The sequence below is a fragment of the Syngnathus scovelli genome, chromosome 12, assembly GCF_024217435.2.
Source record: "Syngnathus scovelli strain Florida chromosome 12, RoL_Ssco_1.2, whole genome shotgun sequence".
In the NCBI taxonomy this organism is placed as follows: Eukaryota; Metazoa; Chordata; class Actinopteri; order Syngnathiformes; family Syngnathidae; genus Syngnathus; species Syngnathus scovelli.
Window position 1 is genome coordinate 11,944,156 of NC_090858.1, and position 26,935 is coordinate 11,971,090.

Consider the following 26,935-nt stretch of genomic DNA (forward strand, 5'->3'; position numbering starts at 1 on the left):
CGCCTCCACTGCCATCTTGAAAAGGTGAAAATCAAATTCAGTTGTTTTTATTTTAGTCATTTTCATTTTAATTTCAATAATTTTGTATCATTTTGAACCAAAATCGCTGAATTTTTATAGTTATTTTAAAATCGAAGATGATTCGCTCGGAGGAGCCGACTTTCTGTCTAGTTTCCTCTGAGGATTGCGTAATCACACGGCTACCTATGTTGACAGGCTATACCAGAGGTGGGCAAACTTTTTGACTTGTGGACCGAATTGGGTTCTAAATTTTGACCGGGGGGCCGAACCAGGAGCAGATGGATGTAGTGTTTGTGTGAAATAATATAAACGACCTGTAAAGGTCATTGCATAAAATGTTTTGGCCTTTAGTAGGTAGTAAAGCATGGATATTCAAAAAAGGTTTTTTGAAAACAAATGCATTTATTAACAGCATTAAAAAAAAAAGAATCCCTAAAAAACTGCTATCAGTGATTCTCATAAAATACGACACTGTTATTATGAATAACAGTCTCCATCACTTCAGTGCCTGCAGGTCAGATTAATGAAAGATGTTTATTTTATGAGATCACATCAAACGGCAAACATTCTGACCAAATATATCATATTGAAGAATCAATATCAACTTTAAATACCTAGGTGCTGTGGTCTCAGATGAAGGATCTAAACCCGAAATACTTGCCAGGATTGCCCAAACTACAAATGCAATGACCAAGCTGAAGACCATCTGGAACAACAAAAATATCTCTACCAGCTCGAAGATCAGACTAATGCGCTCCCTAGTAATCTCAATCTTTCTATATGCTTGTGAATCCTGGACCCTAACAGCAGACACTGAAAAGCGAATCAAGGCTCTGGAAATGCGATGCTACAGAAGACTCTTTGGAATATCTTACAAAGACCACATCACAAACGAAGAGGTAAAATCATGTGTAAAGAGTGCAATCGGACCATACATCGACCTACTAACGACAGTCAAAAGGCGGAAACTTGAATGGTACGGCCATGTCACAAGATCAACAGGACTTGCCAAGGAGATCCTGCAAGGCACAGTGAACGGAGGCAGAAAGAGAGGGAGACAGAAAAAGAGATGGGAGGACAACATAAAGGATTGGACAGGCCTAAAAACATACGAGTTATTGAGAACAGCGGAGAACAGAGAGGAATGGAGAAAACTGACTGTCAAATCCTCAGCGGTGCCCCAACGGACAAAGGTCTAAGGGATTGGAAGTGGAAGTAGTGGAAGTGACGGGTTGATGTTGATGTTCATGTGGCTGAACGTCACGTCGCGTACGTGGAGCCAAATTGGCCACTCTTTTTAAACACTCGGCACTCAGTGTACACCTTGCTTTTCCTTGGGCGACTCATTTTAATGGAAGGATTCCAGGGGAAGGTTTGTGGGTGGCTTTAGTGTAAAACTGCATCCGAAAGCTCGGCGCGCAAATTACAAGAATGCTGTCGTCACAGCCCACGCTCTAAATTCGGCACTGATACAAATAGAGCGCGAGTGCGCCATTTCCGTACTACTGAGTACGTACACGCACTTGTGAGTGTGCACCGAGCTTTCTGACACGGCTTCCGGTAGTAAATGCGCAGGCGAGTGGTTCCCCATCTACTGGGGAAACGCAGTCATTGCAGGCAAAATGACCGAAAAAAAAAAGTTTAATAATACAATTTATTTAGGGTTGGCGGGCCGGATTAACCCCTCCGTGAGTCGTCACCTTATCGTGGTGGAGGGGTTTGCGTGCCCTTATGATCCTAGGAGCCATGTTGTCGGGGGGCTTCATGCCCCTGGTAGGGTCACCCATGGCAAACGGGTCCTAGGTGAGGGGCCAGACAAAGCACGGCTCACAGAAGCCCCTTATGACGATTGAAATAAATGGACTTCGTTTTCCCTCGCCCGGACGCGGGTCACCGGGGCCTCCCTCTGGAGCCAGGCCTGGAGGCGGGGCTCGAAGGCGAGCGTCTGGTGGCCGGGCCTTCGCCCATGGGGCCCGGCCGGGCATAGCCCGAAAAGGAAACGTGGGTCCCCCTTCCCATGGGCTCACCACCTGTGGGAGGGGCCAAAGGGGTCGGGTGCAATGTGTGCTGGGCGGCAGCCAAAGGCAGGGACCTTGGCGGTCTGATCCCCGGCTGCAGAAGCTGGCTCTTGGGACATAGAATGTCACCTCTCTGGCTGGAAAGGAGCCCGAGCTGGTGTGCGAGCCAGAAAAATTCCGACTAGATATAGTCGGACTAGCCTCCACGCACAGTTTGGGTTCCGGTACAAGCCCTCTCGAGAGGGGCTGGACTCTCTTCCACTCTGGAGTTGCCCACGGTGAGAGGCGTTGAGCAGGTGTGGGTATACTTATTGCCCCCCGGCTGGGCGCCTGCACATTGGGGTTCACCCCGGTGAACGAGAGGGTAGCCTCCCTCCGCCTTTGGGTGGGGGGACGGGTCCTGACTGTTGTTTGTGTCTATGCACCAAACAGCAGCTCAGAGTACCCACCCTTCTTGGGGTCCCTGGAGGAAGTGCTGGAGAGCGCTCCTTCTGGGGACTCCATCGTTCTACTGGGTGACTTCAATGCTCACGTGGGCAATGACAGTGAGACCTGGAAGGGCGTGATTGGGAGGAACGGCCCCCCCGATCTGAACCCGAGCGGTGTTCTATTGTTGGACTTCTGTGCTCGACATGGATTTTCAATAATGAACACCATGTTCAAGCATAAGGGTGTCCATGTGTGCACTTGGCACCAGGACACCCTAGGCCGCAGTTCGATGATCGACTTTGTAGTCGTGTCATCGGATTTGCGGCCGCATGTTTTGGACACTCGGGTGAAGAGAGGGGCGGAGCTGTCAACTGATCACCACCTGGTGGTGGGTTGGCTCCGATGGTGGGGGAAGATGCCGGTCCGACCTGGCAGACCCAAACGCTCTGTGAGGGTCTGCTGGGAACGTCTGGCAGAATCTCCTGTCAGGAAGAGTTTCAACTCCCACCTCCGGCAGAGCTTTTCCCACGTCCCGGGGGAGGCGGGGGACATTGAGTCTCAGTGGACCATGTTCCGCGCCTCCATTGTTGAGGCGGCCGACCGGAGCTGTGGCCGTAAGGTCGTTGGTGCCTGTCGTGGCGGCAATACCCGAACCCGCTGGTGGACACCGGCGGTAAGGGATGCCGTCAAGCTGAAGAAGGAGTCCTATCGGGCCGTTTTGGCCTGCGGGACTCCGGAGGCAGCTGACAGGTACCGGATGGCCAAGCGGAACGCGGCTTCGGCGGTTGCTGAGGCAAAAACCCGGGCGTGGGAGGAGTTCGGTGAGGCCATGGAGAATGACTTTCGGACGGCTTCGAGGAAATTCTGGTCCACCATCCGGCGTCTCAGGAGGGGGAAGCAGTGCAACGTCAACACTGTTTACAGTGGGGATGGCGTGCTGCTGACCTCGACTCGGGACGTCGTGAGTCGGTGGGGAGAATACTTCGAAGACCTCCTCAATTCCACCTACACGCCTTCCATTGAGGAAGCAGGGCCTGGAGACTCTGAGGCGGATTCTCCAATCTCTGGGGTCGAAGTCACTGAGGTAGTTAAAAAACTCCTCGGTGGCAAGGCCCCGGGGGTGGATGAGATCCGCCCAGAGTTCCTAAAGGCTCTGGATGTTGTGGGGCTGTCATGGCTGACACGCCTCTACAACGTTGCGTGGACATCGGGGACAGTGCCTCTGGATTGGCAGACTGGGGTGGTGGTTCCCCTCTTTAAGAAGGGGGACCGGAGGGTGTGTTCCAATTACAGGGGAATCACACTCCTCAGCCTCCCTGGTAAGGTCTATTCAGGGGTGCTAGAGAGGAGGGTCCGTCGGGAGGTCGAACCTCGGATTCAGGAGGAGCAGTGTGGCTTTCGTCCTGGCCGTGGAACAGTGGACCAGCTCTACACCCTCGGCAGGATCCTCGAGGGTGCATGGGAGTTCGCCCAACCAGTCCACATGTGTTTTGTGGACTTGGAGAAGGCGTTCGACCGTGTCCCTCGGGAGGTTCTGTGGAGGGTGCTTCGGGAGTACGGGGTGCCGAGCCAACTGATAAGGGCGGTTCGGTCCCTGTATCACCGATGCCAGAGTCTGGTCCGCATTTCCGGCAGTAAGTCGGATTCGTTCCCAGTGAGGGTTGGACTCCGCCAAGGCTGCCCTTTGTCACCGATTCTGTTCATAATTTTTATGGACAGAATTTCTAGGCGCAGCCGAGGCGTTGAGGGGGTCCGGTTTGGGGACCTCAGCATCGCGTCCCTGCTTTTTGCAGATGACGTGGTGCTGTTGGCTTCTTCAGGCCGTGATCTCCAGCTCTCGCTGGAACGGTTCGCAGCCGAGTGTGAAGCGGTCGGGATGAGGGTCAGCACCTCCAAATCCGAGTCCATGGTCCTCGATCGGAAAAGGGTGGAATGCCCTCTCCGGATCGGGGATGAGATCCTGCCCCAAGTGGAGGAGTTCAAGTATCTTGGAGTCTTGTTCACGAGTGAGGGGAGGATGGAGCGTGAGATCGACAGGCGGGTCGGTGCAGCGTCGGCAGTAATGCGGACCCTGTACCGGTCCGTTGTGGTGAAGAGAGAGCTGAGCCAAAAGGCAAAGCTCTCAATTTACCGGTCGATTTACGCTCCTACCCTCACCTATGGTCACGAGCTATGGGTCGTGACCGAAAGAACGAGATCTCGGATACAAGCGGCCGAAATGAGTTTTCTCCGCAGGATGTCCGGGCTCTCCCTTAGAGATAGGGTGAGAAGCTCGGTCATCCGGGAGAGACTCGGAGTAGAGTCGCTACTCCTCCACGTTGAGAGGAGCCAGATGAGGTGGCTCGGGCATCTTATCAGGATGCCTCCTGGACGCCTCCCTGGGGAGGTGTTCCGGGCATGTCCCACCGGTAGGAGACCCCGGGGACGACCCAGGACGCGCTGGAGAGACTATGTCTCTCAGCTGGCCTGGGAACGCCTTGGGATCCCCCGGGATGAGCTGGATGAAGTGGCTGGGGAGAGGGAAGTCTGGGAGTCCCTCCTAAAGCTGCTGCCCCCGCGACCCGACCCCGGATAAGCGGAAGAAGATGGATGGATGGATGGATGGATGGATGGATGGATGGATGGATGGATGGATGGATGGATGGATGGATGGATGGATGGATGGATGGATGGATGGATGGATGGATGGATGGGCCGGATTAAACGGTCCCGTGGGCCGGATGTGGCCTGCGGGCCGTAGTTTGCCCATACCTGCTCTAGACTTTCTTGCTACGTTTCACACAATAATAATGATGAGTAACTAATCAGACATCTCTTGTGCATACACTCCAACAAACGTTAAGTAGATGTGAGATAACATGCATGAAGTCTACTTAACCAAACATTGAGTAAATATGGGATAACTTAAAAACTGTCCCGGTCAACAACAATTCATAAATAGAAACTACAAGGTATAATAGAGAAAGAACTTCTCTTTAGCTAAACAAGGAACAAAGGTGTTCTGTTCATAACTAGTGAGGGCCTCTCACAGATAAGGCAAGGAAGGGAGTATAAGAACTCCCTAAAACCTGGCAGATGTGTTGGCCTTGAGCGACGGTATGAGAACTCCAGTTCAGGCCGGCCAGCGCTTCTACAAAACTAATTATCCTGACAGTTGTCTTCGCCGAAAATCCTTTGCCACAAACTGAGCATGAAAAAGGCTTCTCGCCAGTATGGATTCTTGTGTGCCTTTTTAAATGTTGCCTTCGGGAGAATTTTTGGCCACAAACTGAGCATGAAAAAGGTTTCTCACCAATGTGAATTCTTGTGTGCTCTTTTAGACAATCCACTATGAGAGAATCTTCGGCCACATACTGAGCATGAAAAAGGTTTCTCGCCAGTGTGGATTCTTGTGTGCTCTTTTACATTTCTACTATGAGAGAATTTTTGGCCACAAACTGAGCATGAAAAAGGTTTCTCGCCAGTGTGGATTCTTGTGTGCATTTTTAAACCTTCCCTTCGAGAGAATTTTCGGCCATAATCACAGCAGGAAAGGTTTTCCTTTCTTGTGTGTATTCTCATGTGTTGTTTCAAACCACTGTTATTAGCACAACATTTATCACACTGAGAACATTGCCTGTGTTTGTTTTGAGACTCATCATCATCATCAGCAGCAGCAGCAGGAACATGTGATGACACATTATCGCTATCTGATGGTGGACCTGCTTGTGATCCTCCACAGTGGTCTTCATCACCTTCTCTGGTCATTTGTTGACTTGAGCTGCAGCTTGGAAGCTCCGCCCGTTTGCTCACCTCATGTTGACCCTCATCTAAACTCTTCAAAGGGACAACAGTCAATGGCATCTTGCAGGCATCCTCCTCCTCTTCCATTTTAATGTCATAGAAGTCTTCCCCTCCTCTTTATTACAAGGCCACTCCGGGTCACCCTCCTCTTTTATGGTGCAAAGAAACTTCTGCTCCATTTGTTCATTGACGTGATGAACCTCTTTGCCTACATCTTCCTCGTCAATGCGAGTGCGCTCTGGCTCCTGCTGTTTCGGACAAATAACTTCACTGATGTCTGCAAAACAAAACGAACACACATTAACAATAAAAGTTTAGTCCAAACCCATACGAGGACTTCTTCAATCTGCCTATCACACATGATTTCGATAGAATTCTACTAAAAATAAACACTGGAAGAGGATTCGTAATAGAAAATAGACATCTACTAACCTGCTCTGCGCAACACAACATAAGGCAGCAGCCAAAGATCTATCAGTCATCGACGACTATGGTCCTTTTCCTCCATGTACTCTGCTGTGGTCCTTGCAAACATTTTCACACTATAATCACAACACGACGATGTTTGGCTAACAAACAAACGTAGACTGAAAGCAATCCAATACACAAAACGACTTGATGTAGATTGGACCTGTTTAAGCACATGTAATTACGTGTTATCTTCTGGTAGATTGCACAAAGGCATTGAGACAGCGGTTGTTCTGATCTACCTCTCACAGCATCAATTGACACTCCAAAGATTAATTTAAAATAGGGAGCATACCTGCCTGCAGTGATGTGCGGTGAGGCTCATGACTCGGGAGGCACTGACGTCCCCCCCCCCCCCCCCCTAACCACATGAAAGGTTAGGGAACGCTGCTCTAGTATGACTTATTCATTATTTAATTTGAACTATTTTAATTAAAATCACATATTAGCAGTCTTCACACATAAAAACACTCAATAAAGCACATGGAATCAAAAACTTGTTTTCGATCGTGTGTACCACTCCGTTTGAAAAGACATGCTCCTAGGTCCCGTTGTCCGAATCAAACCTTTTAACTCCGGAGTTGCTCTTCCTTTACTGATGACCTCCTCCTTTGACCGAAAATCCATCGTTTAAAATCGTTTAGATATATGTAATCCTCCATTGTAAAACGAAATGTAAAAATGAAAAAAAAAAAAAGAAACAAATGTAAAACGAAACAAATGGACGACTGCTCCTCAGTTATTCACTGTAAATTTGAACTGGAGATCTCTTATTTTACAGGTAGGCGCATGAAGCATCCCGGGATCACTAGCCGTAAGGCTGGAGAATCTTTTTTCGTAGCCTCCATAAGGTCTCTTTTCAAAGCCGTTTTGTTCATCTAAAGCAGGGGTGTCAAACTCGTTTTTTTCGCAGGCCGCATTGTAGTCATAGCTTCTTTTGGAGGGCCATTATGACTGTCAACCCAAATAAATGTATGAGCTCCTCATATTATATACAGTAAAAGCTACAAAACAAACTGACAAATAACTCGTTTTCAAATCAGACGAGTAAAAACTGGTCAAATATTTAAAAAAAAAAAAAAATTGACAATTTGCAATTCCAGTAGTGACAATTTGTCTTCGCGTGCCACATAAATTGATGTGGCGGGCCGTATCTGGCCCCCGGGTCTTGCGTTTGACACCTGTGCCTTATAAGGACATATTTTTGCTTTTCCGCTTTTTCCTGACAGCACAAAACCTTCTTACCTGGAGAGTGGGGGTTGTTGTTTCATCTGCTGTATTGCCGCGTCTATTGACCGCCATTAAACAACCCAGCTCAGTGGGCTAGTGGTAGAGTGTCCGCCTGAGACTGGAAGGTTGTGGGTTCAAACTCCGGCCGGGTCATACCAAAGACTATAAAAGTGGGATCCATTGGCTGCCCGCTTGGCACTCAGCATTAAGGGTTGGAATTGGAGGGTTAGATCGCCAAATGATTCCCTAGCGCGGCACCGTTGCTGCTCACTGCTCCCCTCTCCCCAAGGGGATGGGTTAAATGCAGAGGACAAGTTTCACCGCACCCAGATGTGTGTGTGTGACGATCATTGGGACTTTAACTTAAGATTTTGCCAATAAAGAACCAACTATAACTCCACATCTTAAGTTTTCTTTCTCAACGACAGACATCTTAACACGCAATACTTGGTTTGTTTACAACGTTAACTTAAAGCGACCTAATACACGAAACAAAATTTCATGTACATCGGACCCGTTTTAGCAAACGTGATTACGCGTTATCATCCGGTCGAGTCCATGAAGGCATTGAGATTTAAAATCCAGAGCATCCCTGCCTGCGACTATCACTGCTAATCCTCGACTTTAAGTATTTCCACATTATTGCTCTTGGTACAGGCGAGAACCAGCATGTAATGATGGCTCATTTGAGATCCAACATTCGTCGAGGATAATCAAGCTAAATATCACAAAATTAGCACTGTGGTAGTTACCATGCTAATGAAAGCATTCCGCACTTCTGTACTGCAACCAAGCAGTACTACAAATAAAGTTGCTAACGTGCTGCTAACATGATTATTTAGGTCCATCGTAGTGTTGGCTGTTGAGTGAACGATTCGTTCAAAAAGAACACATCCTGTCAGTGAACGAGAGTGAACGAATCACTTCCTAAAGTGATTCGTTCCTTTTTCCTTTCATATATAACTTCAACCAGTAGATGTCAGCAATGCCCATTGAAGCTGGTGCTACCCCGCCGCAATACAAAACAAAGAAGAAAATCAGCCAATCAGCAGCGCCAGCAAGCGTTACATGGAGGAGGGACTTTACGAGTCAGTGACGTTTTAATAAACATTTAAGTTATAACTTGTCTGGTGTTTTACTCCTTGTTTTTATATTCGCCAATCAAAACATCAAAATCAGACATTTGGTTAACTGCTTTATATGACAATATGTATGTGTTTTACATATATATATATATATATATATATATATATATATATATATATATATATATATATATATATATATATATATATATGTGGGAAATTTTGTAAAATGTAAATAAAAACAAAATACAATGATTTGAACATCCTTTTCAACCTATATTCAATTGAATACACTACAAAGACAATATATTTAATGCTCAAACTCAGTTTCTGTAAAACATGCTCAACAGAACAGCATCTACGCAATCCACGTTTCATTATCATTATCACATCTGTCGCGTCTAAGAAGTTGGACGTATATGTACTCGTGGTATCGTCAGCTGATGATGTTCTAGTGACTAGAATCTAGTCTGTAGGTGTGGTCTGTCACTCACACTGGTGCACACACTCGTGTCCAGTTGGCAGGCAGCATCGGACAACTCTTGTGACCACAAAACCACGATCCGTTCTGAACAGGCACGCGCACTCATAGGATGCAGGTGAGGCAGTGCTTCTGAACTTCTGGATGAAGTAGGTCCCGTCCGATGGTGCAGCCATGTTGGTAGTAGAGCCCTTCCACCTTGAAAACGGCTCTCTCATCTTGGCACACAGCGGCGATGTCCAAAGCTCCCATCCAGTTTCCTCCGTCTGCAAGTCCAGAGCGGGATGGGTCGGCAACACTGATTGTGACAGCTCGGTGTTGATATCCAACTCCTGGATGCCGTGTCCCTGTAAAACAATGCTCTAGACTTTCTTGCTACGTTTCACACAACAATAATGATGAGTAAATCATCAGATACCTCTCGTGCATACACTCCAACAAACGTTAAGTAAATGTGAGATAACTTGCATGAAGTCTACTTAAACAAACATTGAGTAAATATGGGATAACTTAAAAACTGTCCCGGTCAACAACAATTCATAAATAGAAACTACAAGGTATAATAGAGAAAGAACTTCTCTTTAGCTAGACAAAGAACAAAGGTGTTCTGTTCATAACTAGTGAGGGCCTCTCACAGATAAGACAAGGAAGGGAGTATAAGAACTTCCTAAAGCCTGGCAGATATGTTGGCCTTGAGCGAAGGTATGAGACCTCTGGTTCAGGCCGGCCAGCGCTTCTACAAAACGAATTATCCTGACAGTCTGCCTTTGGTCTCTTGCAAGAGCATATTTATTGAGAACAAGTAGGGTGGGGGTAACATTAGACATGTTTGATGGTCACCTCAGCAACTGGTTAATCAGTGCGGAGGGTCCCAGCTCATTGTTTTACAAGGTCGTGGAAACAGAAACTAGTGGAGCATTTTAGATGACTAACTAAGCCACACCATTTGGAAAGTTTCAACAACTGAATGGTTAAACTTTTCAGAGTCAAGGAAAGGTAAAAGGTTTAAACAAAGTTAATAATTCTAGTCTACATTCCAACATAACCATACAATCAAGATAATCTGTAAACCCTAACAACAGCCACTAATAAAAACTAAGCAACTTGCCCTGAATATGAACACACAACTAAAAACAAAATAAAGTATAATGAAAAATACAAAACTATTATCATGTCGAGGCCAGTTAACTTTATTTTCAAATTCATTGGTAAAACTAAAATGAAATGAACTTCTCACAGCAGTAAAGGGAAGGAGTTCAGCATCTCAATCAAAATGTGCATACCAGAATAGAATTATCATAAAGTCTGCTCAAACAAAAGGTGAGAACGTCATGGATCATTGCTCATCTACGCAAGACACGCCGAATTGTCAAAAGAGACTCTTTGGCAACTGATCGAGCAGGCAACAGGGTTAGGTGTGGGCTTCTGTGTGCCTGATTAAGCTTACCCTTCGAGAGAATTTTTGGCCACAAACTGAGCATGAAAAAGGTTTCTCGCCAGTGTGGATTCTTGTGTGCATTTTTAAATGTCCACTCCGAGAGAATTTTTGGCCACAAACAGAGCATGAAAAAGGTTTCTCGCCAGTGTGGATTCTCGTGTGTGTTTTTAAATCTCCACTCCGAGAGAATTCTTGGCCACAAACTGAGCATGAAAAAGGTTTCTCGCCAGTGTGGATTCTTGTGTGCCTTTTTAAATGTCCACTCTGAGAGAATTCTTGGCCACAAACTGAGCATGAAAAAGGTTTCTCGCCAGTGTGGATTCTTGTGTGTATTTTAAAACTTGCCTTATGAGAGAACTGTTGGCCACAAACTGAGCATGAAAAAGGTTTCTCGCCAGTGTGGGTTCTTGCGTGCCTTTTCAAATGTGCACTCCGAGAGAATATTTGGCCACAAACTGAGCATGAAAAAGGTTTCTCGCCAGTGTGGATTCTTGTGTGTGTTTTTAAATTTCCACTCTGAGAGAATTTTTGGCCACAAACTGAGCATGAAAAAGGTTTCTCGCCAGTGTGGATTCTTGTGTGCCTTTTAAAACTTGCCTTGTCAGAAAATTGTTGGCCACAAACTGAGCATGAAAAAGGTTTCTCGCCAGTGTGGATTAATGTATGAGATTTTAAGTTTACCCTTTGAGAGAATTGTTGGCCACAAACTGAGCATGAAAAAGGTTTCTCGCCAGTGTGGGTTCTTGCGTGCCTTTTCAAATGTCCACTCCGAGAGAATATTTGGCCACAAACTGAGCATGAAAAAGGTTTCTCGCCAGTGTGGATTCTCGTGTGCTGAGTTAAATGTCTACTCTGAGAGAATTTTTCGCCACAAACTGAGCATGAAAAAGGTTTCTCGCCAGTGTGGATTTTTGTGTGATTTTTTAAAACTGCCTTACGAGAGAATGTTTGGCCACAAACAGAGCATGAAAAAGGTTTCTCACCAGTGTGGATTCTTGTGTGCCTTTTTAAATGTGCACTCCGAGAGAATATTTGGCCACAAACTGAGCATGAAAAAGGTTTCTCGCCAGTGTGGATTCTCGTGTGCTGAGTTAAATGTCCACTCTGAGAGAATTCTTGGCCACAAACTGAGCATGAAAAAGGTTTCTCGCCAGTGTGGATTCGTGTGTGTATTTTAAAACTTGCCCTATGAGAGAACTGTTGGCCACAAACTGAGCATGAAAAAGGTTTCTCGCCAGTGTGGATTCTTGTGTGCACTGTTAAATGTTCCCTCCGAGAGAATCTTTGGCCACAATCTGAGCAGAAAAAAAATTTCTTTCTTGTGTGCATTCTCATGTGTTGTTTCAAGCTACTGCTATGAGCAAAAAAAATTCCACAGTGAGAACATTGCCTGTGTTTGTTTTGAGACTCATCATCATCAGCAGCAGCAGCAGCAGGAACATGTGACAACACCTCATCACTATCTGATGGTAGAGCTGCTTGTGATCCTCCACAGTGGTCTCCATTACTTACTCTGGTCATTTGTTGACTTGAGCTGCAGCTTGGAGGCTCCGCCCCTGTGCTCACCTTATGTTGACCCTCATCTAAACGCTTCACAGGAACACCAGTCAATGGCATCTTGCAGGTATCTTCCTCCTCCTTTCTAATGTCGCAGGAGTCCTCTCCCTCCTCTTCATTACAAGGCCGCTCCGGCTCTTCCTCTTTTATAGTGCATAGAAACTTCTGCTCCATTTGTTCATTGAAGTGGTGGACCTCTTTGCCCACATCTTCCTCTTTAATGCGAGTGCGGTCTGGCTCCTCCTGCTTAAGATGAATAGCTTCACTGATGTCTGCAAAACAAGACAAACACATTAACAATGGAAGTTACAGGTGAAGAGAAACTGGCAAAACCTATACAAGGACTTTTTCAATCAGCATATCACACATTTTCAATAGAATTCTATTAAAAATAAACACTGGAAGAGGATTCATAATAGAAGCTAGACGTGTACTAACCTGCTCTGCGCAACACAACATAAGGCTGCAGCCAAAGATGTTCCAGTCGTCGACGACTGCGGTCCTTTTCCTTCACGTACTCTGCTGTGGTCCCAGACATTTTCACACTGCAATCACAACACTTGTTCAACGATGTTTGGCTAACAAAAGTGTCTTTTGGACAGCGGCGAGCGAGCTCTTTGTTGAAATAATTGAAAATAGGTGATCCCGCATGTTAGAGTTGCGCTCACTCCAACTTATTTTGCAAGAACCACACGGGAGACAAACAAGTCCTTTTAGGCACCTGCAGGTGGAGAGTTCACCCGTTGAAGGAATGAAGTCTGCCTCTCCCTCCAGCAAGGGCATATTTATTAAGAAAAACAGAGTGGGGGTAAGAGTGGACTGGATAGAGAAAGCCCTTGTCCTCTAGTCAAAACATATCAGGGGGTGTTTTACGACCTTGTGTAGGATGGGACAAGCCAGGTTATTTATTACCGGTTACATTCCACTATAAGCATAAAACTAATCTAACCAGGTTATTTATTACAGGTTGCATTCCAACATAATCATACGATAAGGATAATCTAGAAAACCCTGACACTGTATTTACACAATAGTATTTTGTGCTGTGCTAGATAGTTTGGCAAGAAAATACACTTAGCAAAAGACAGTCTAGCCCCTCGCATTGTTCCACAACGCCTATGTACCTAGGAATTCCTAACAAAATAAAAATAGGTGTTGGAATAATTAGATCAACTCTTTAGCTTTTATCCATGGACTGTTGTTGATCGAGGCCATTCGTCTCATTTTATATAAACATGACTGCTCAATCAGAGCACGTATACAGCACACAGAGCTGTGCAACCTTCCAACACACATAGGCACAGACCACTGTCAACACACACACACACACACGCACACGCACACACACACACATATGCACACACACACACACACACACACACACACACACACAGACACATAGGGCAGTGACTCTCGCATCGATACCAAATGGTCAGGTGACGATACCAAATAGTCAGGCAACAGCAGAGCAGAGATTTACCTTATAACAGCGGTGTCAAACTAATTTTTTCACAGGCCGCATTGTAGTCATAGCTTCTTTCGGAGGGCCATTATGACCCATATAAATGACCCATATAAATGTATGAGCACCTCATATTATATACAGTAAAAGCTACAAAGCAAACTGACAAATAACTCGTTTTCAAATCAGACAAGTAAAAACTGGTCAAATATTTAAAAAAAAAATTGTTGTTAAAAGTGAAGACAATTTGCAATTCCAGTAGTGACAATTTGTCTTCGCGTGCCACATAAATTGATGTGGCGGGCCGTATCTGGCCCCCGGGCCTTGCGTTTGACACCTGTGCCTTATAAGGACATATTTTTGCTTTTCCGCTTTTTCCTGACAGCACAAAACCTTCCCTCCCCCAGGGGATGGATCAAAATCACACGGGGATGAGTTAAATGCAGAGGACAAGTTTCACCACACCCAGATGTGTGAGTGTGACGATCATTGGGACTTTAACTTAACTTAAGATCTTGCCAATAAAGAACCAACTATAACTCCACATCTTTAGTTTTCTTTCTCAACGACAGACATCTTAACAGGCAATACTTGTTTTGTTTACAACGTTAACTTAAAGCGACCCAATACACGAAACAAAATTTCATGTACATCGGACCCGTTTTAGCAAACGTGATTACGCGTTATCATCCGGTCGAGTCCATGAAGGCATTAAGATTTAAAATCCAGAGCATCCCTGCCTGCGACTATCACTGCTAATCCTCGACTTTGAGTATTTCCACAGTATTGCTCTTGGTACAGGCGAGAACCAGCATGTGATGATGGCTCATTTGAGATCCAACATTCGTCGAGGATAATCAAGCTAAATATCACAAAATTAGCACTGTGGTAGTTACCATGCTAATGAAAGCATTCCGCACTTCTGTACTGCAACCAAGCAGTAGTACAAATAACGTTGCTAATGTGCTGCTAACATGATCATTTAGGTCCATCGTAGTGTTGGCTGTTGAGTGAACGATTCGTTCAAGAAGAACAAATCTTGTCAGTGAACGAGAGTGAACGAATCACTTCCTAAAGTGATTCGTTCCTTTTTCCTTTCATACATAAGTTCAACCAGTAGATGTCAGTAATGCCTATTGAAGCTGGTGCTACCCCGCCGCAATACAAAACAAAGAAGAAAATCAGCCAATCAGCAGCGCCAGCAAGCGTTACATGGAGGAGGGACTTTACGAGTCAGTGACGTTTTAATAAACATTTAAGTTACAACTTGTCTGGTGTTTTACTCCTTGTTTTTATATTCGCCAATCAAAACATCAAAATCAGACATTTAGTTAACTGCTTTATATGACAATATGTATGTGTTTTACATATATATATATATATATATATATATATATATATATATATATATATATATATATATATATATATATATATATATATATATATATTCTCGCATCTCGCCCCTCCCCTCCTGTGTGCCCATGATCAGTGTGATTGTTCCCACCTGCCTCTCGTTACCTGTCGTGTATAAAAGTCCTGTCTACCCCTCACTCCCTGTCGGATCATTGGTTTTGGTCATTGGTTTTGGTTGCTGTCGTTCGGGGTTGTCGTACTGTCTTGATGCCGTCATGTCCTGCTGTCTTCTTGTTTCACGTCCCGGTCAGTCAAGTTATTGTTTAAGTCATGTCAGTTTACCGAGTCTGTATTTTGAGTTGCTTCAATAAACCCTGGTCCAAGCTGCACTTGGTCGCCCTGCTCCATGCCACCCCCGACCGTGACAGAATGATCCGACCATCACAGCGGCCAGCGCTTGGACCACCCTTCACCACCAGCTCCCGCTGCGACGCCCGATCCACATCCGAGCATGTTCCAGCGCCATGGGCTTGCAGCCGCCATCGGATCTTGCTCCAGCGACGCCGGACTCACGGCCGCCATCGGAATTCCCCCCCCCGGCGCCATCAGCTCCGCGACCGTCATCGGACTTCGCTCCCACGACGCCGGACCCGCGGCCGCCATCGGAGTTCCTCCCGGCACCATCGCCTCTGCGACCGTCGTCGGACTTCGCTGCCGCGACGCCGGACCCGCGGCCGCTATCGAAGTGCCCCCCGGCGCCATCGGACTCGCGGCCACCACCGGGCTCCATCCCAGCGTTGCAGGACCTGCGGGCGCCGCCAGACATCCAAGCCAGCTGCGTCGGACCCGCGATCGTCCCAGGCTCCACTCCCTCTGCTGCGGCGCGTGATGGCTCTTGCCGCCGCGCACAGCCCCGCCTTCCGATTGCCGCCGATCACGGTACGGACTTTGTGAGTGGCCGCCGATCGCGGTACAGACTTCCGGAGTCGCCGCCCGAGTGCAGTGCGGTTCGGTTCCCCAAGTCGCCGCCCGAGTGCGGTTCGGTTCCCCAAGTCGCCGCCCGAGTGCGGTTCGGTTCCCCAAGTCGCCGCCAGAGTGCGGCTCTGTCCCCTAGGTCGCCACCGGAGTGCAGTTCTGTCCCCGCAGTCGCCGCCCGAGTGCGGTTCTGCCCCCGAAGTCGCCGCCCGAGTGCGGTTCTGTCCCCCAAGTCACCGCCAGAGTGCGGCTCTGTCCCCGTACGCCGCCGGAGTGCGGTTCTGTCCCCTAGGTCGCCGCCCGAGCGCGGTTCTGTTCCCCGAGGTCGCCGCCCGAGTGCGGATCTGTCCCCGCAGTCGCCGCCCGAGTGCGGTTCTGCCCCCGAAGTCGCCGCCCGAGTGCGGTTCTGTCCCCCAAGTCGCCGCCAGAGTGCGGCTCTGTCCCCTAGGTCGCCGCCGGAGTGCGGCTCTGTCCCCTAGGTCGCCGCCGGAGTGCGGTTCGGTCCCCTAGGTCACCGCCAGAGTGCGGTTCGGTCCCCTAGGTCACCGCCAGAGTGCGGATCTGTCCCCGCAGTCGCCGCCCGAGTGCGGATCTGTCCCCGCAGTCGCCGCCCGAGTGCGGATCTGTCACCGCAGTCGCCGCCCGAGTGCGGTTCTGTCCCCGCAGTCGCCGCCCGAGTGTGGTTCTGCCCCCGAAGTCGCCGCCCGAGTGCGGTTCTGTCCCCCAAGTCACCGCCAGAGTGCGGCTCTGTCCCCTAGGTCGCCGCCGGAGTGCGGTTCTGTCCCCTAGGTCGCCGCCCGAGTGCGGTTCTGTCCTCGAAGTCACCGCCCGAGTGCGGATCTGTCCCCGAAGTCACCGCCCGAGTGCGGATCTGTCCCCGCAGTCGCCGCCCGAGTGCGGTTCTGTCCCCGAAGTCACCGCCAGAGTGCGGATCTGTCCCCGCAGTCACCGCCCGAGTGCGGTTCTGCCCCCGAAGTCGCCGCCCGAGTGCGGTTCTGTGCCCCGAAGTCGCCGCCCGAGTGCGGTTCTGTCCCCCAAGTCACCGCCGGAGTGCGGCTCTGTCCCCTAGGTCGCCGCCGGAGTGCGGTTCTGTCCCCTAGGTCGCCGCCCGAGTGCGGTTCTGTCCTTGAAGTCACCGCCCGAGTGCGGATCTGTCCCCGAAGTCACCGCCCGAGTGCGGATCTGTCCCCGCAGTCGCCGCCCGAGTGTGGTTCTGTCCCCGAAGTCACCGCCAGAGTGCGGATCTGTCCCCGCAGTCACCGCCCGAGTGCGGATCTGTCCCCGCAGTCGCCGCCCGAGTGCGGTTCTGTCCCCAAAGTCGCCGCCCGAGTGCGGTTCTGTCCCCAAAGTCGCCGCCGGAGTGCGGTTCTGTCCCCTAGGTCGCCGCCCGAGCGCGGTTCTGTTCCCCGAAGTCGCCGCCCGAGAGCGGTTCGGTTCCCCAAGTCGCCGCCCGAGTGCGGTTCGGTTCCCCATGTCGCCGCCCGAGTGCGGTTGTGTTCCCCAAGTCGCCGCCCAAGTGCGGTGCGGTTCGGTTCCCCAAGTCGCCGCCCGGGTGCGGTGCGGTTCGGTTCCCCAAGTCGCCGCCCGAGTGCGGTTCGGTTCCCCAAGTCGCCGCCCGAGTGCGGTGCGGTTCGGTTCCCCAAGTCGCCGCCCGAGTGCGGTGCGGTTCGGTTCCCCAAGTCGCCGCCCGAGTGCGGTGCGGTTCGGTTCCCCAAGTCGCCGCCCGAGTGCGGTGCGGTTCGGTTCCCCAAGTCGCCGCCCGAGTGCGGTGCGGTTCGGTTCCCCAAGTCGCCGCCCGAGTGCGGTGCGGTTCGGTTCCCCAAGTCGCCGCCCGAGTGCGGTGCGGTTTGGTTCCCCTAGTTTTTTTTTTTTTTGGGACGTCGGGAGACGTCCCTTGTGGGGGGGGTTCTGTCACGTCTCGTCCCCAACTGCTCCACTATGTGTCTCTTGTCTTGGTTTCTGTCTGTGTGCTCGCCCCTCCCCTCCTGTGTGCCCATGATCAGTGTGATTGTTCCCACCTGCCTCTCGTTACCTGTCGTGTATAAAAGTCCTGTCTGCCCCTCACTCCCTGTCGGGTCATTGGTTTTGGTTGCTGTCGTTCGGGGTTGTCGTACTGTCTTGATGCCGTCATGTCCTGCTGTCTTCTTGTTTCACGTCCCGGTCAGTCAGTGAAGTTATTGTTTAAGTCATGTCAGTTTACCGAGTCTGTATTTTGAGTTGCTTCAATAAACCCTGGTCCAAGCTGCACTTGGTCGCCCTGCTCCATGCCACCCCCGACCGTGACACACATACAAGGTTAGTAATAGTAATGAGCGTGGGCCCCAAATGCTAATTAGGTCATTAGGTCTACCTGTTTGGTAGAAAGTGACATATATCCAATTGAACTCGCTTATTACTCCCACTCCCACTTACATTACGTGTAAGAAAAGCATTTTTGTGCACGTTTCCCCCCCCCAAGAAACAACTCAGATATCAAACACGGTTTCCTCAAGCGGCTCAGATCTCTGGACATCACATTGCAAGAACAGAAACTGAGACTAAAACAACAAATAGTCTTAATTAGGATCCTATTTAAAAATAATTTAATATAAATAATATAAATCAGAAGCAGCAAATGAGGTTGAGACTTCAATATGAGTACTGTGAAGTAAACAACTCTCATGAAATGTCTTAATGCATCTCAAGTACATTTTAACATTAATAGCAAGGCAAAGTAACAAAAAAAACTGTTGAAGAAAAATGGGGGATATCCAACACTATTTTATTTTTTATTTTATTGATCCACATGAATATGAAAAGCAGAACAATACAAAATTCTAAACCGCCATTAATAAAAACTTAGCAACTTGCCCTGAATATGAACACACAACTAAAAACCAATAAAGTATAATGAAAAATACAAAACTATTATTATCTCGAGGCCAGTTAACTTTATTTTCAAATTCATTGGTAAAACTAAAATGAAATGAAGTTCTCACATCTCACTGGTTTATTTTATATCAAACAAATTATTTTGTCGGCGGTTTCTTCCGCCTTTATCAGTGTCACCGGTGTGGTTGTGACGTGTCTTTATCAGCTGATCTTCTGTGAACTTCTCACAGCATCTCAATCAAAATGTGCATACTAGAATAGAATTATCATAAATTCTGCTCAAATAGAAGGTGAGAACTTCATGGATCATTGCTCATCTCCCCAAGACACTCCGAATTGTCAAAAGAGACTCTTTGGCAACTGACTGAGCAGGCAACAGGGTTAGGTGTGGGCTTCTGTGTGCCTGATTAAGCTTACCCTTTGAGAGAATTTTTGGCTACAAACTGAGCATGAAAAAGGTTTCTCGCCAGTGTGGATTCTTGTGTGTATTTTTAAATGTCCACTCTGAGAGAAATTTTGGCCACAAACAGAGCATGAAAAAGGTTTCTCGCCAGTGTGGATTCTTGTGTGCCTTTTTAAATGTCCAATGTGAGAGAATTTTTGGCCACAAACTGAGCATGAAAAAGGTTTCTCGCCAGTGTGGGTTCTTGTGTGACTTTTAAAAGTTGTCCAGTGAGAGAAGTTTTGGCCACAAACTGAGCATGAAAAAGGTTTCTCGCCAGTGTGGGTTCTTGTGTGACTTTTAAAAGTTGTCCTGTGAGAGAAGTTTTGGCCACAAACTGAGCATGAAAAAGGTTTCTCGCCAGTGTGGATTCTTGTATGAGATGTTAAGCTTACCCTTCGAGAGAATTTTTGGCCACAAACTGAGCATAAAAAAGGTTTCTCGCCAGTGTGGATTCTTGTGTGTGTTTTAAAAGTTGCCCTGTGAGAGAATTGTTGGCCACAAACTGAGCATGAAAAAGGTTTCTCACCAGTGTGGATTCTTGTATGAGATTTTAAGCTTTCCTTTAGAGAGAATATTTGGCCACAAACTGAGCATGAAAAAGGTTTCTCGCCAGTGTGGATTCTTGTGTGCTTTTTTAAATTTACTCTCTGAGAGAATTTCTGGCCACAAACTGAGCATGAAAAAGGTTTCTCGCCAGTGTGGATTCTTGTGTGCCTTTTTAAATGTCCACTCCGAGAGAATATTTGGCCACAAACTGAGCATGAAAAAGGTTTCTCACCAGTGTCGATTCTTGTGTGCGAGTTTAAATGTCCCTTCTGAGAGACTTTTTTGCCACAAACTGAGCATGAAAAAGGTTTCTCGCCACTGTGGATTCTTGTGTGTGAGTTTAAATGTCCCTTCTGAGAGAATTCTTTGCCACAAACTGAGCATGAAAAAGGTTTCTCGCCACTGTGGATTCTTCTGTGCAAGTTTAAATCTCTCTTCCGAGAGAATTTTTGGCCACAATCTGAAAATGAAAACGGTTTCTCGCCAGTGTGGATTCTTGTGTGCGAGTTTAAATGTCCCTTCCGAGAGAATTTTTTGCCACAAACTGAGTATGAAAAAGGTTTCTCACCAGTGTGGATTCTTGTGTGCGTTTTAAAAGTTGCCCTGTGAGAGAATTTTTTGCCACAAACTGAGCATGAAAAAGGTTTCTCGCCAGTGTGGGTTCTTGTGTGACTTTTAAAAGTTGTCCTGTGAGAGAAGTTTTGGCCACAAACTGAACATGAAAAAGGTTTCTCGCCAGTGTGGGTTGTGTGACTTTTAAAAGTTGTCCTGTGAGAGAAGTTTTGGCCACAAACTGAGCATGAAAAAGGTTTCTCGCCAGTGTGGATTCTTGTATGAGATGTTAAGCTTACCCTTCGAGAGAATTTTTGGCCACAAACTGAGCATGAAAAAGGTTTCTCGCCAGTGTGGATTCTTGTGTGCGTTTTTAAATATCCATTGTGAGAGAATTTTTGGCCACAAACTGAGCATGAAAAAGGTTTCTCACCAGTGTGGGTTCTTGTATGAGATTTTAAGCTTCCCCTTCGAGAGAATTTTTGGCCACAAACTGAGCATGAAAAAGGTTTCTCACCAGTGTGGATTCTTGTATGAGATTTTAAGCTTTCCTTTAGAGAGAATATTTGGCCACAAACTGAGCATGAAAAAGGTTTCTCGCCAGTGTGGATTCTTGTGTGCAGTGTTAAATGGTCCCTCCGAGAGAATTTTTGGCCACAATCTGAGCATGAAAAAGGTTTCTCGCCAGTGTGGGTTCTTGTATGAGATTTTAAGCTTTCCCTTCGAGAGAAGTTTTGGCCACAAACTGAGCTTGAAAAAGGTTTCTCGCCAGTGTGGATTCTTGTGTGCACTGTTAAATGTGCCCTCCGAGAGAATTTTTGGCCACAATCTGAGCAGAAAATTTTTTTCTTGTGTTCATTCTCATGTGTCGTTTCAAGCTACTGCTATGAGCAAAAAAAATTCCACAGTGAGAACATTGCCTGTGTTTGTGAGACTCATCATCATCATCATCATCATCAGCAGCAGCAGCAGCAGCAGCAGCAGCAGCAGCAGCAGCAGCAGCAGCAGCAGCAGCAGCAGCAGCAGCAGCAGCAGCAGCAGCAGCAGCAGCAGCAGCAGCAGCAGCAGCAGCAGCAGCAGCAGCAGCAGCAGCAGCAGCAGCAGCAGCAGCAGCAGCAGCAGCAGCAGCAGCAGCAGCAGCAGCAGCTCCACCGTCAGACAGTGATGAGGTGTTGTCACATGTTGCTGAGTACGTACACGCACTTGTGAGTGTGCACCGAGCTGTCTGACACGTCTTCCGGTAGTAAATGCGCAGGCGAGTGGTTCCCCATCTACTGGGGAAACGCAGTCATTGCAGGCAAAATGACCGAAAAAAAAAAAAGTTTAATAATACAATTTATTTAGGGTTGGAGGAGGAAGATACCTGCAAGATGCCATTGACTGGTGTTCCTGTGAAGCGTTTAGATGAGGGTCATCATAAGGTGAGCACAGGGGCGGAGCCTCCAAGCTGCAGCTCAAGTCAACAAATGACCTCTGCTCCATTTGTTCAATGAAGTGGTGGACCTCTTTGCCCACATCTTCCTCTTTAATGCGAGTGCGGTCTGGCTACTCCTGCTTAAGATGAATAGCTTCACTGATGTCTGCAAAACAAGACAAACACATATTAACAATGAAAGTTACAGTTGAAGAGAAACTGGCAAAACCTATACAAGAACTTTTTCAATCAGCATATCACACATGATTTCAATAGAATTCTACTAAAAATAAACACTGGAAGAGGATTCATAATAGAAGCTAGACGTGTACTAACCTGCTCTGCGCGACACAACATAAGGCTGCAGCCAAAGATGTTCCAGTCGTCGACGACTACGGACCTTTTCCTTCACGTACTCTGCTGTGGTCCCAGACATTTTCCCACTGCAATCACAAAACTTGCTAAATGATGTTTGTCTAACAAAAGTGTATTTTGGACAGTGGTGAGCGAGCTATTTGTTGAAGTAATTGAATATAGGTGATCTCCTTACATTCCACTATAAGCATAAAGCTAATCTAACCAGGTTATTTATTACAGGTTCCATTCCAACATAATCATACGATAAAGATAATCTGGAAAACCCTGACACCGTATTTACACAATAGTATTTTGTGCTGTGCTAGATAGTTTGGCAAGAAAATACACTTAGTAAAAGACAGTCTAGTCCAGGTATGGGCTAACTACGGCCCGCGGGCCACATCCGGCCCGCGGGACCGTTTAATCCGGCCCGCCAACCCTAAATAAATTGTATTATTAAACTTTTTTTTTTTCGGTCATTTTGCCTGCAATGACTGCGTTTCCCCAGTAGATGGGGAACCACTCGCCTGCGCATTTACTACCGGAAGACGTGTCAGACAGCTCGGTGCACACTCACAAGTGCGTGTACGTACTCAGTAGTACGGAAATGGCGCACTCGCACTCTATTTGTAGCAGTGCCGAATTTAGAGAGTGGGCTGTGACGACAGCATTCTTGTAATTTGCGTGCCGAGTTTTCGGATACAGTTTTACGCTAAAGCCACCCACAAACCTTCCCCTGGAATCCTTCCATTAAAATGAGTCGCCCACGGAAAAGCAAGGTGGACACTGAGTGCCGAGTGTTTAAAAAGAGTGGCCAATCTGGCTCGACGTACGCGACGTGACGTTCAGCCACATGAACATCAACATCAAATGAACACTGAAAATGAAGGGGAGGCTTTCAAGGTTGTTGTAAAAAAATGCATTTTGAATATGATCTGTACAAATAGCAGGGATTGAAACTAGCGACCATTCACTAGCCGTAAGGCTGGAGAACCTTTTTTCGTAGCCTCCATAAGGTCTCTTTTCAAAGCCGTTTTGTTCATCTAAAGCAGGGGTGTCAAACTCGTTTTTTTCGCAGGCCGCATTGTAGTCATAGCTTCTTTTGGAGGGCCATTATGACTGTCAACCCAAATAAATGTATGCGCTCCTCATATTATATACAGTAAAAGCTACAAAACAAACTGACAAATAACTCGTTTTCAAATCAGACGAGTAGAAACTGGTCAAATATTTAAAAAATAGATATTTAAAAGTGAAGACAATTTGCAATTCTAGTAATGACACGAATTGGATGCACAATTTGTCTTCGCGGGCCACATAACATGATGTGGCGGGGTGTATCTGGCCCCCGGGCCTTGAGTTTGTCACCTGTGATCTAAAGAAACATGACGTTACAGACAGATGACAAAAAACACAAGATATTATACACACCAGCTTAACTACGGAAATTAGTTAATACAGCCACAGTGTTTGAACACTTAAACAGCGACATAAAGACAGAGAGCAGTTCTGTCTAACTGTATAGCCCAGGTATGGGCAAACTACGGCCCGCGGGCCACATCCGGCACACGGAACCGTTTAATCCGGCCCGCCAACCCTAAATAAATTGTATTACTAAACTTTTTTTTTTTTCGGTCATTTTGCCTGCAATGACTGCGTTTCCCCAGTAGATGGGGAACCACTCGCCTGCGCATTTACTACCGGAAGCCGTGTCAGAAAGCTCGGTGCACACTCACAAGTGCGTGTACGTACTCAGTAGTACGGAAATGGCGCACTCGCGCTCTATTTGTATCAGTGCCGAATTTAGAGCGTGGGCTGTGACGACAGCATTCTTGTAATTTGCGCGCCGAGCTTTCGGATACAGTTTTACGCTAAAGCCACCCACAAACCTTCCCCTGGAATCCTTCCATTAAAATGAGTCGCCCAAGGAAAATCAAGGTGGACACTGAGTGCCGAGTGTTTAAAAAGAGTGGCCAATTTGGCTCGACGTACGCGACGTGACGTTCAGCCGCATGAACATCAACATCAACCCGTCACAGATCTAGGTAAACGGACCAACACCTCGGATCTCTCCTAAGAATTGCCACAACAAATTTTACTCCAGACTATGACACACTAGCAAAAAAAAGGGAGACCAACAACACTGTTCCCACTGAAAATGAAGGGGAGGCTTTCAAGTTTGTTGTAAAAAAAATGCATTTTGAATATGATCTGTACAAATAGCAGGGATTGAAACTAGCGACCATTCTCATTTTCAAACAATGCAGGATCCTCAAGGACATTGATGCACCACCTGTTTGTGACTAATCTTAACCTGTAAAGTTCTTAAGGCTTACTTTACCATCGTCCCCTCGTGTTTCAAGGCTGCCACCATCGTTCCTGTGCCAAAGAAACCTGCACCGTCCTGCTTCAATGACTACCGCCCTGTGGCACTGACGCCCATCATCATGAAGTGCTTTGAGCGGCTGGTCATGGAGCACATCAAGTCCGTTCTCCCCCCCACCATTGACCCTTTCCAGTTTGCGTACCGTGCCAAGCGGTCCTCTGAGGATGCCATCTGCTCTGCCCTCCACTCGGCCCTCACCCACCTGGAGAGAAAGGACTCATATGTGAGGTTGCTGTTTGTGGACTTCAGCTCTGCCTTCAACACCATTGTGCCGCAGCGACTCATCTGCAAACTCGACGAGCTGGGCCTCAGTACCTCCCTCTGCAACTGGATACTTGACTTCCTCTGTCAGAGGCCTCAGGTGGTGCGTGTTGGCGACAAAATCTCCGCCAGCATCACGCTGAGCACGGGAGCCCCCCAGGGCTGCGTGCTCAGTCCATTGCTCTTCACCCTGCTGACGCATGACTGCACTGCGACCTACAGCGACAACCGCATAGTGAAGTTTGCTGACGACACGACTCTGGTGGGTCTCATCACGAAGGGCGACGAGACTCGGTACAGGTCGGAAGTTGACCTTCTGACCACGTGGTGCAGGGACAACAACCTCCTGCTGAACGTCAATAAGACCAAGGAAATGATTGTTGACTTCCGGAAGGGTCACACAACACACCTGCCGCTGATCATCGACGGTGCTGTGGTGGAGAGGGTGAGCTGCACCAAGTTCCTGGGGGTGCACATCAGTGAGGACCTCTCCTGGTCCGAAAACACCTCGTCACTGGCAAAGAAAGCTCAGCGCCGCTTGTACTTCCTGCGGAAGCTCAGGCGTGCATGTGCTCCTCAGGCAGTCCTGTCTACATTTTACCGTGGCACCATTGAGAGCGTCCTCACCAGTTGCATCGCTGTCTGGGGTGGTAACTGCACTGAACAGAACTTGAAGGCCCTGCAGCGCATAGTCAATACGGCTGGTAAGATTATTGGTGCTTCGCTACCCTCCCTGAAGGACATTTACACCTCCCATGTCGCCCGCAAGGCAACCTCGATTGCCAGAGATGTGAGTCACCCGGCTCACTCTTTGTTTGACCTTCTGCCCTCTGGGAAGAGGTACAGGAGCCTGCGCTCCCGCACCACCAGACTCGCCAACAGCTTCTTTCTCCAGGCTGTTAGGGCCCTGAACTCGCTACCCCCTTCTGCGTAGCGTGCGGCACTGTTGCGCTATTTTCAGGAATGTCTGCTGTACGCGCACTTGCTCCTTTTTTTTCTTGCTCCTCCTATTTATTTATTTATTTATTTATTTATTTATTTATTTATTGTTGTGTTATTTATTCATTATTTATTCAGCACGCTTTTGTTATACTTGTTTACTTGTTTGTCTGTTATGAGCCATGTCTTGTCACCGTGGGATAGGGGGGAACGAAATTTCGGTTTCTTTGTGTGTCTTTGGCATGTGGAGAAATTGACAATAAAGCTGACTTTGACTTTGACTTTGACTTTTGACTTTAAGGAAGTGTTTCCCGTTTCCTCACCTCTGTTACCAGGTGTTTGTGAGTTAAAACTCTGCTCTGATTTTCAGATACCCCTCACCGTGTTGCCGTTTTGATTACTTTATTTGGATGTATGCTTTCACCGATTCTTCAATATGATATATTTGGTCAGAATGTTTGCCGTTTGATGTGATCTCATAAAATAAACATCTTTCATTAATCTGACCTGCAGGCACTGAAGTGATGGAGACTGTTATTCATAATAACAGTGTTGTATTTTATGAGAATCACTGATAGCAGTTTTCTAGGGATTTTTTTTTTTTAATGCTGTTAATAAATGCATTTGTTTTCAAAAAACTTTTTTTTAATATCCATGCTTTACTACAACTAAAGGGCAAAACCTTTTATGCAATGACCTTTACAGGTCGTTTATATTATTTCACACAAACACTACATCCATCTGCTCCTGGTTCGGCCCCCCGGTCAAAATTTAGAACCCAATTCGGCCCGCAAGTCAAAAATTTTGCCCACCCCTGGTCTAGAGCATTGTTTTACAGGGACACGGCATCCAGGTTTGGAG

General features: G+C 47.4%; 2 protein-coding genes across 3 annotated transcripts; both read right to left on the reverse strand.

Annotated features, from left to right (window-relative positions):
• Positions 1-10,280: 10,280 nt before the first annotated feature.
• Positions 10,281-15,007, reverse strand: LOC125978101 (zinc finger protein 271-like). Of its 2 annotated transcripts, none has more exons than XM_049735145.2 (3): positions 14,869-15,007; positions 12,949-13,055; positions 10,281-12,782 (listed from the first exon to the last, which is right to left on the reverse strand). In XM_049735145.2, exons 1-3 carry the CDS (start codon positions 14,883-14,885, stop codon positions 10,927-10,929), a joined length of 1,980 nt encoding a protein of 659 aa, XP_049591102.1. In that variant the 5' UTR covers positions 14,886-15,007; the 3' UTR covers positions 10,281-10,926. The 2 variants fall into 2 exon arrangements, with proteins under 2 accessions (XP_049591102.1, XP_068508623.1); XM_068652522.1 differs by having other exon boundaries at positions 14,713-14,987.
• A 4,072-nt stretch (positions 15,008-19,079) lies between these two features.
• On the reverse strand, positions 19,080-21,988 carry LOC125978453 (gastrula zinc finger protein XlCGF57.1-like). Its single transcript, XM_068652628.1, has 4 exons — positions 21,935-21,988; positions 21,181-21,565; positions 20,418-20,595; positions 19,080-19,745 (listed from the first exon to the last, which is right to left on the reverse strand). Exons 1-4 carry the CDS (start codon positions 21,986-21,988, stop codon positions 19,556-19,558), a joined length of 807 nt encoding a protein of 268 aa, XP_068508729.1. The 3' UTR covers positions 19,080-19,555.
• Positions 21,989-26,935: the final 4,947 nt, after the last annotated feature.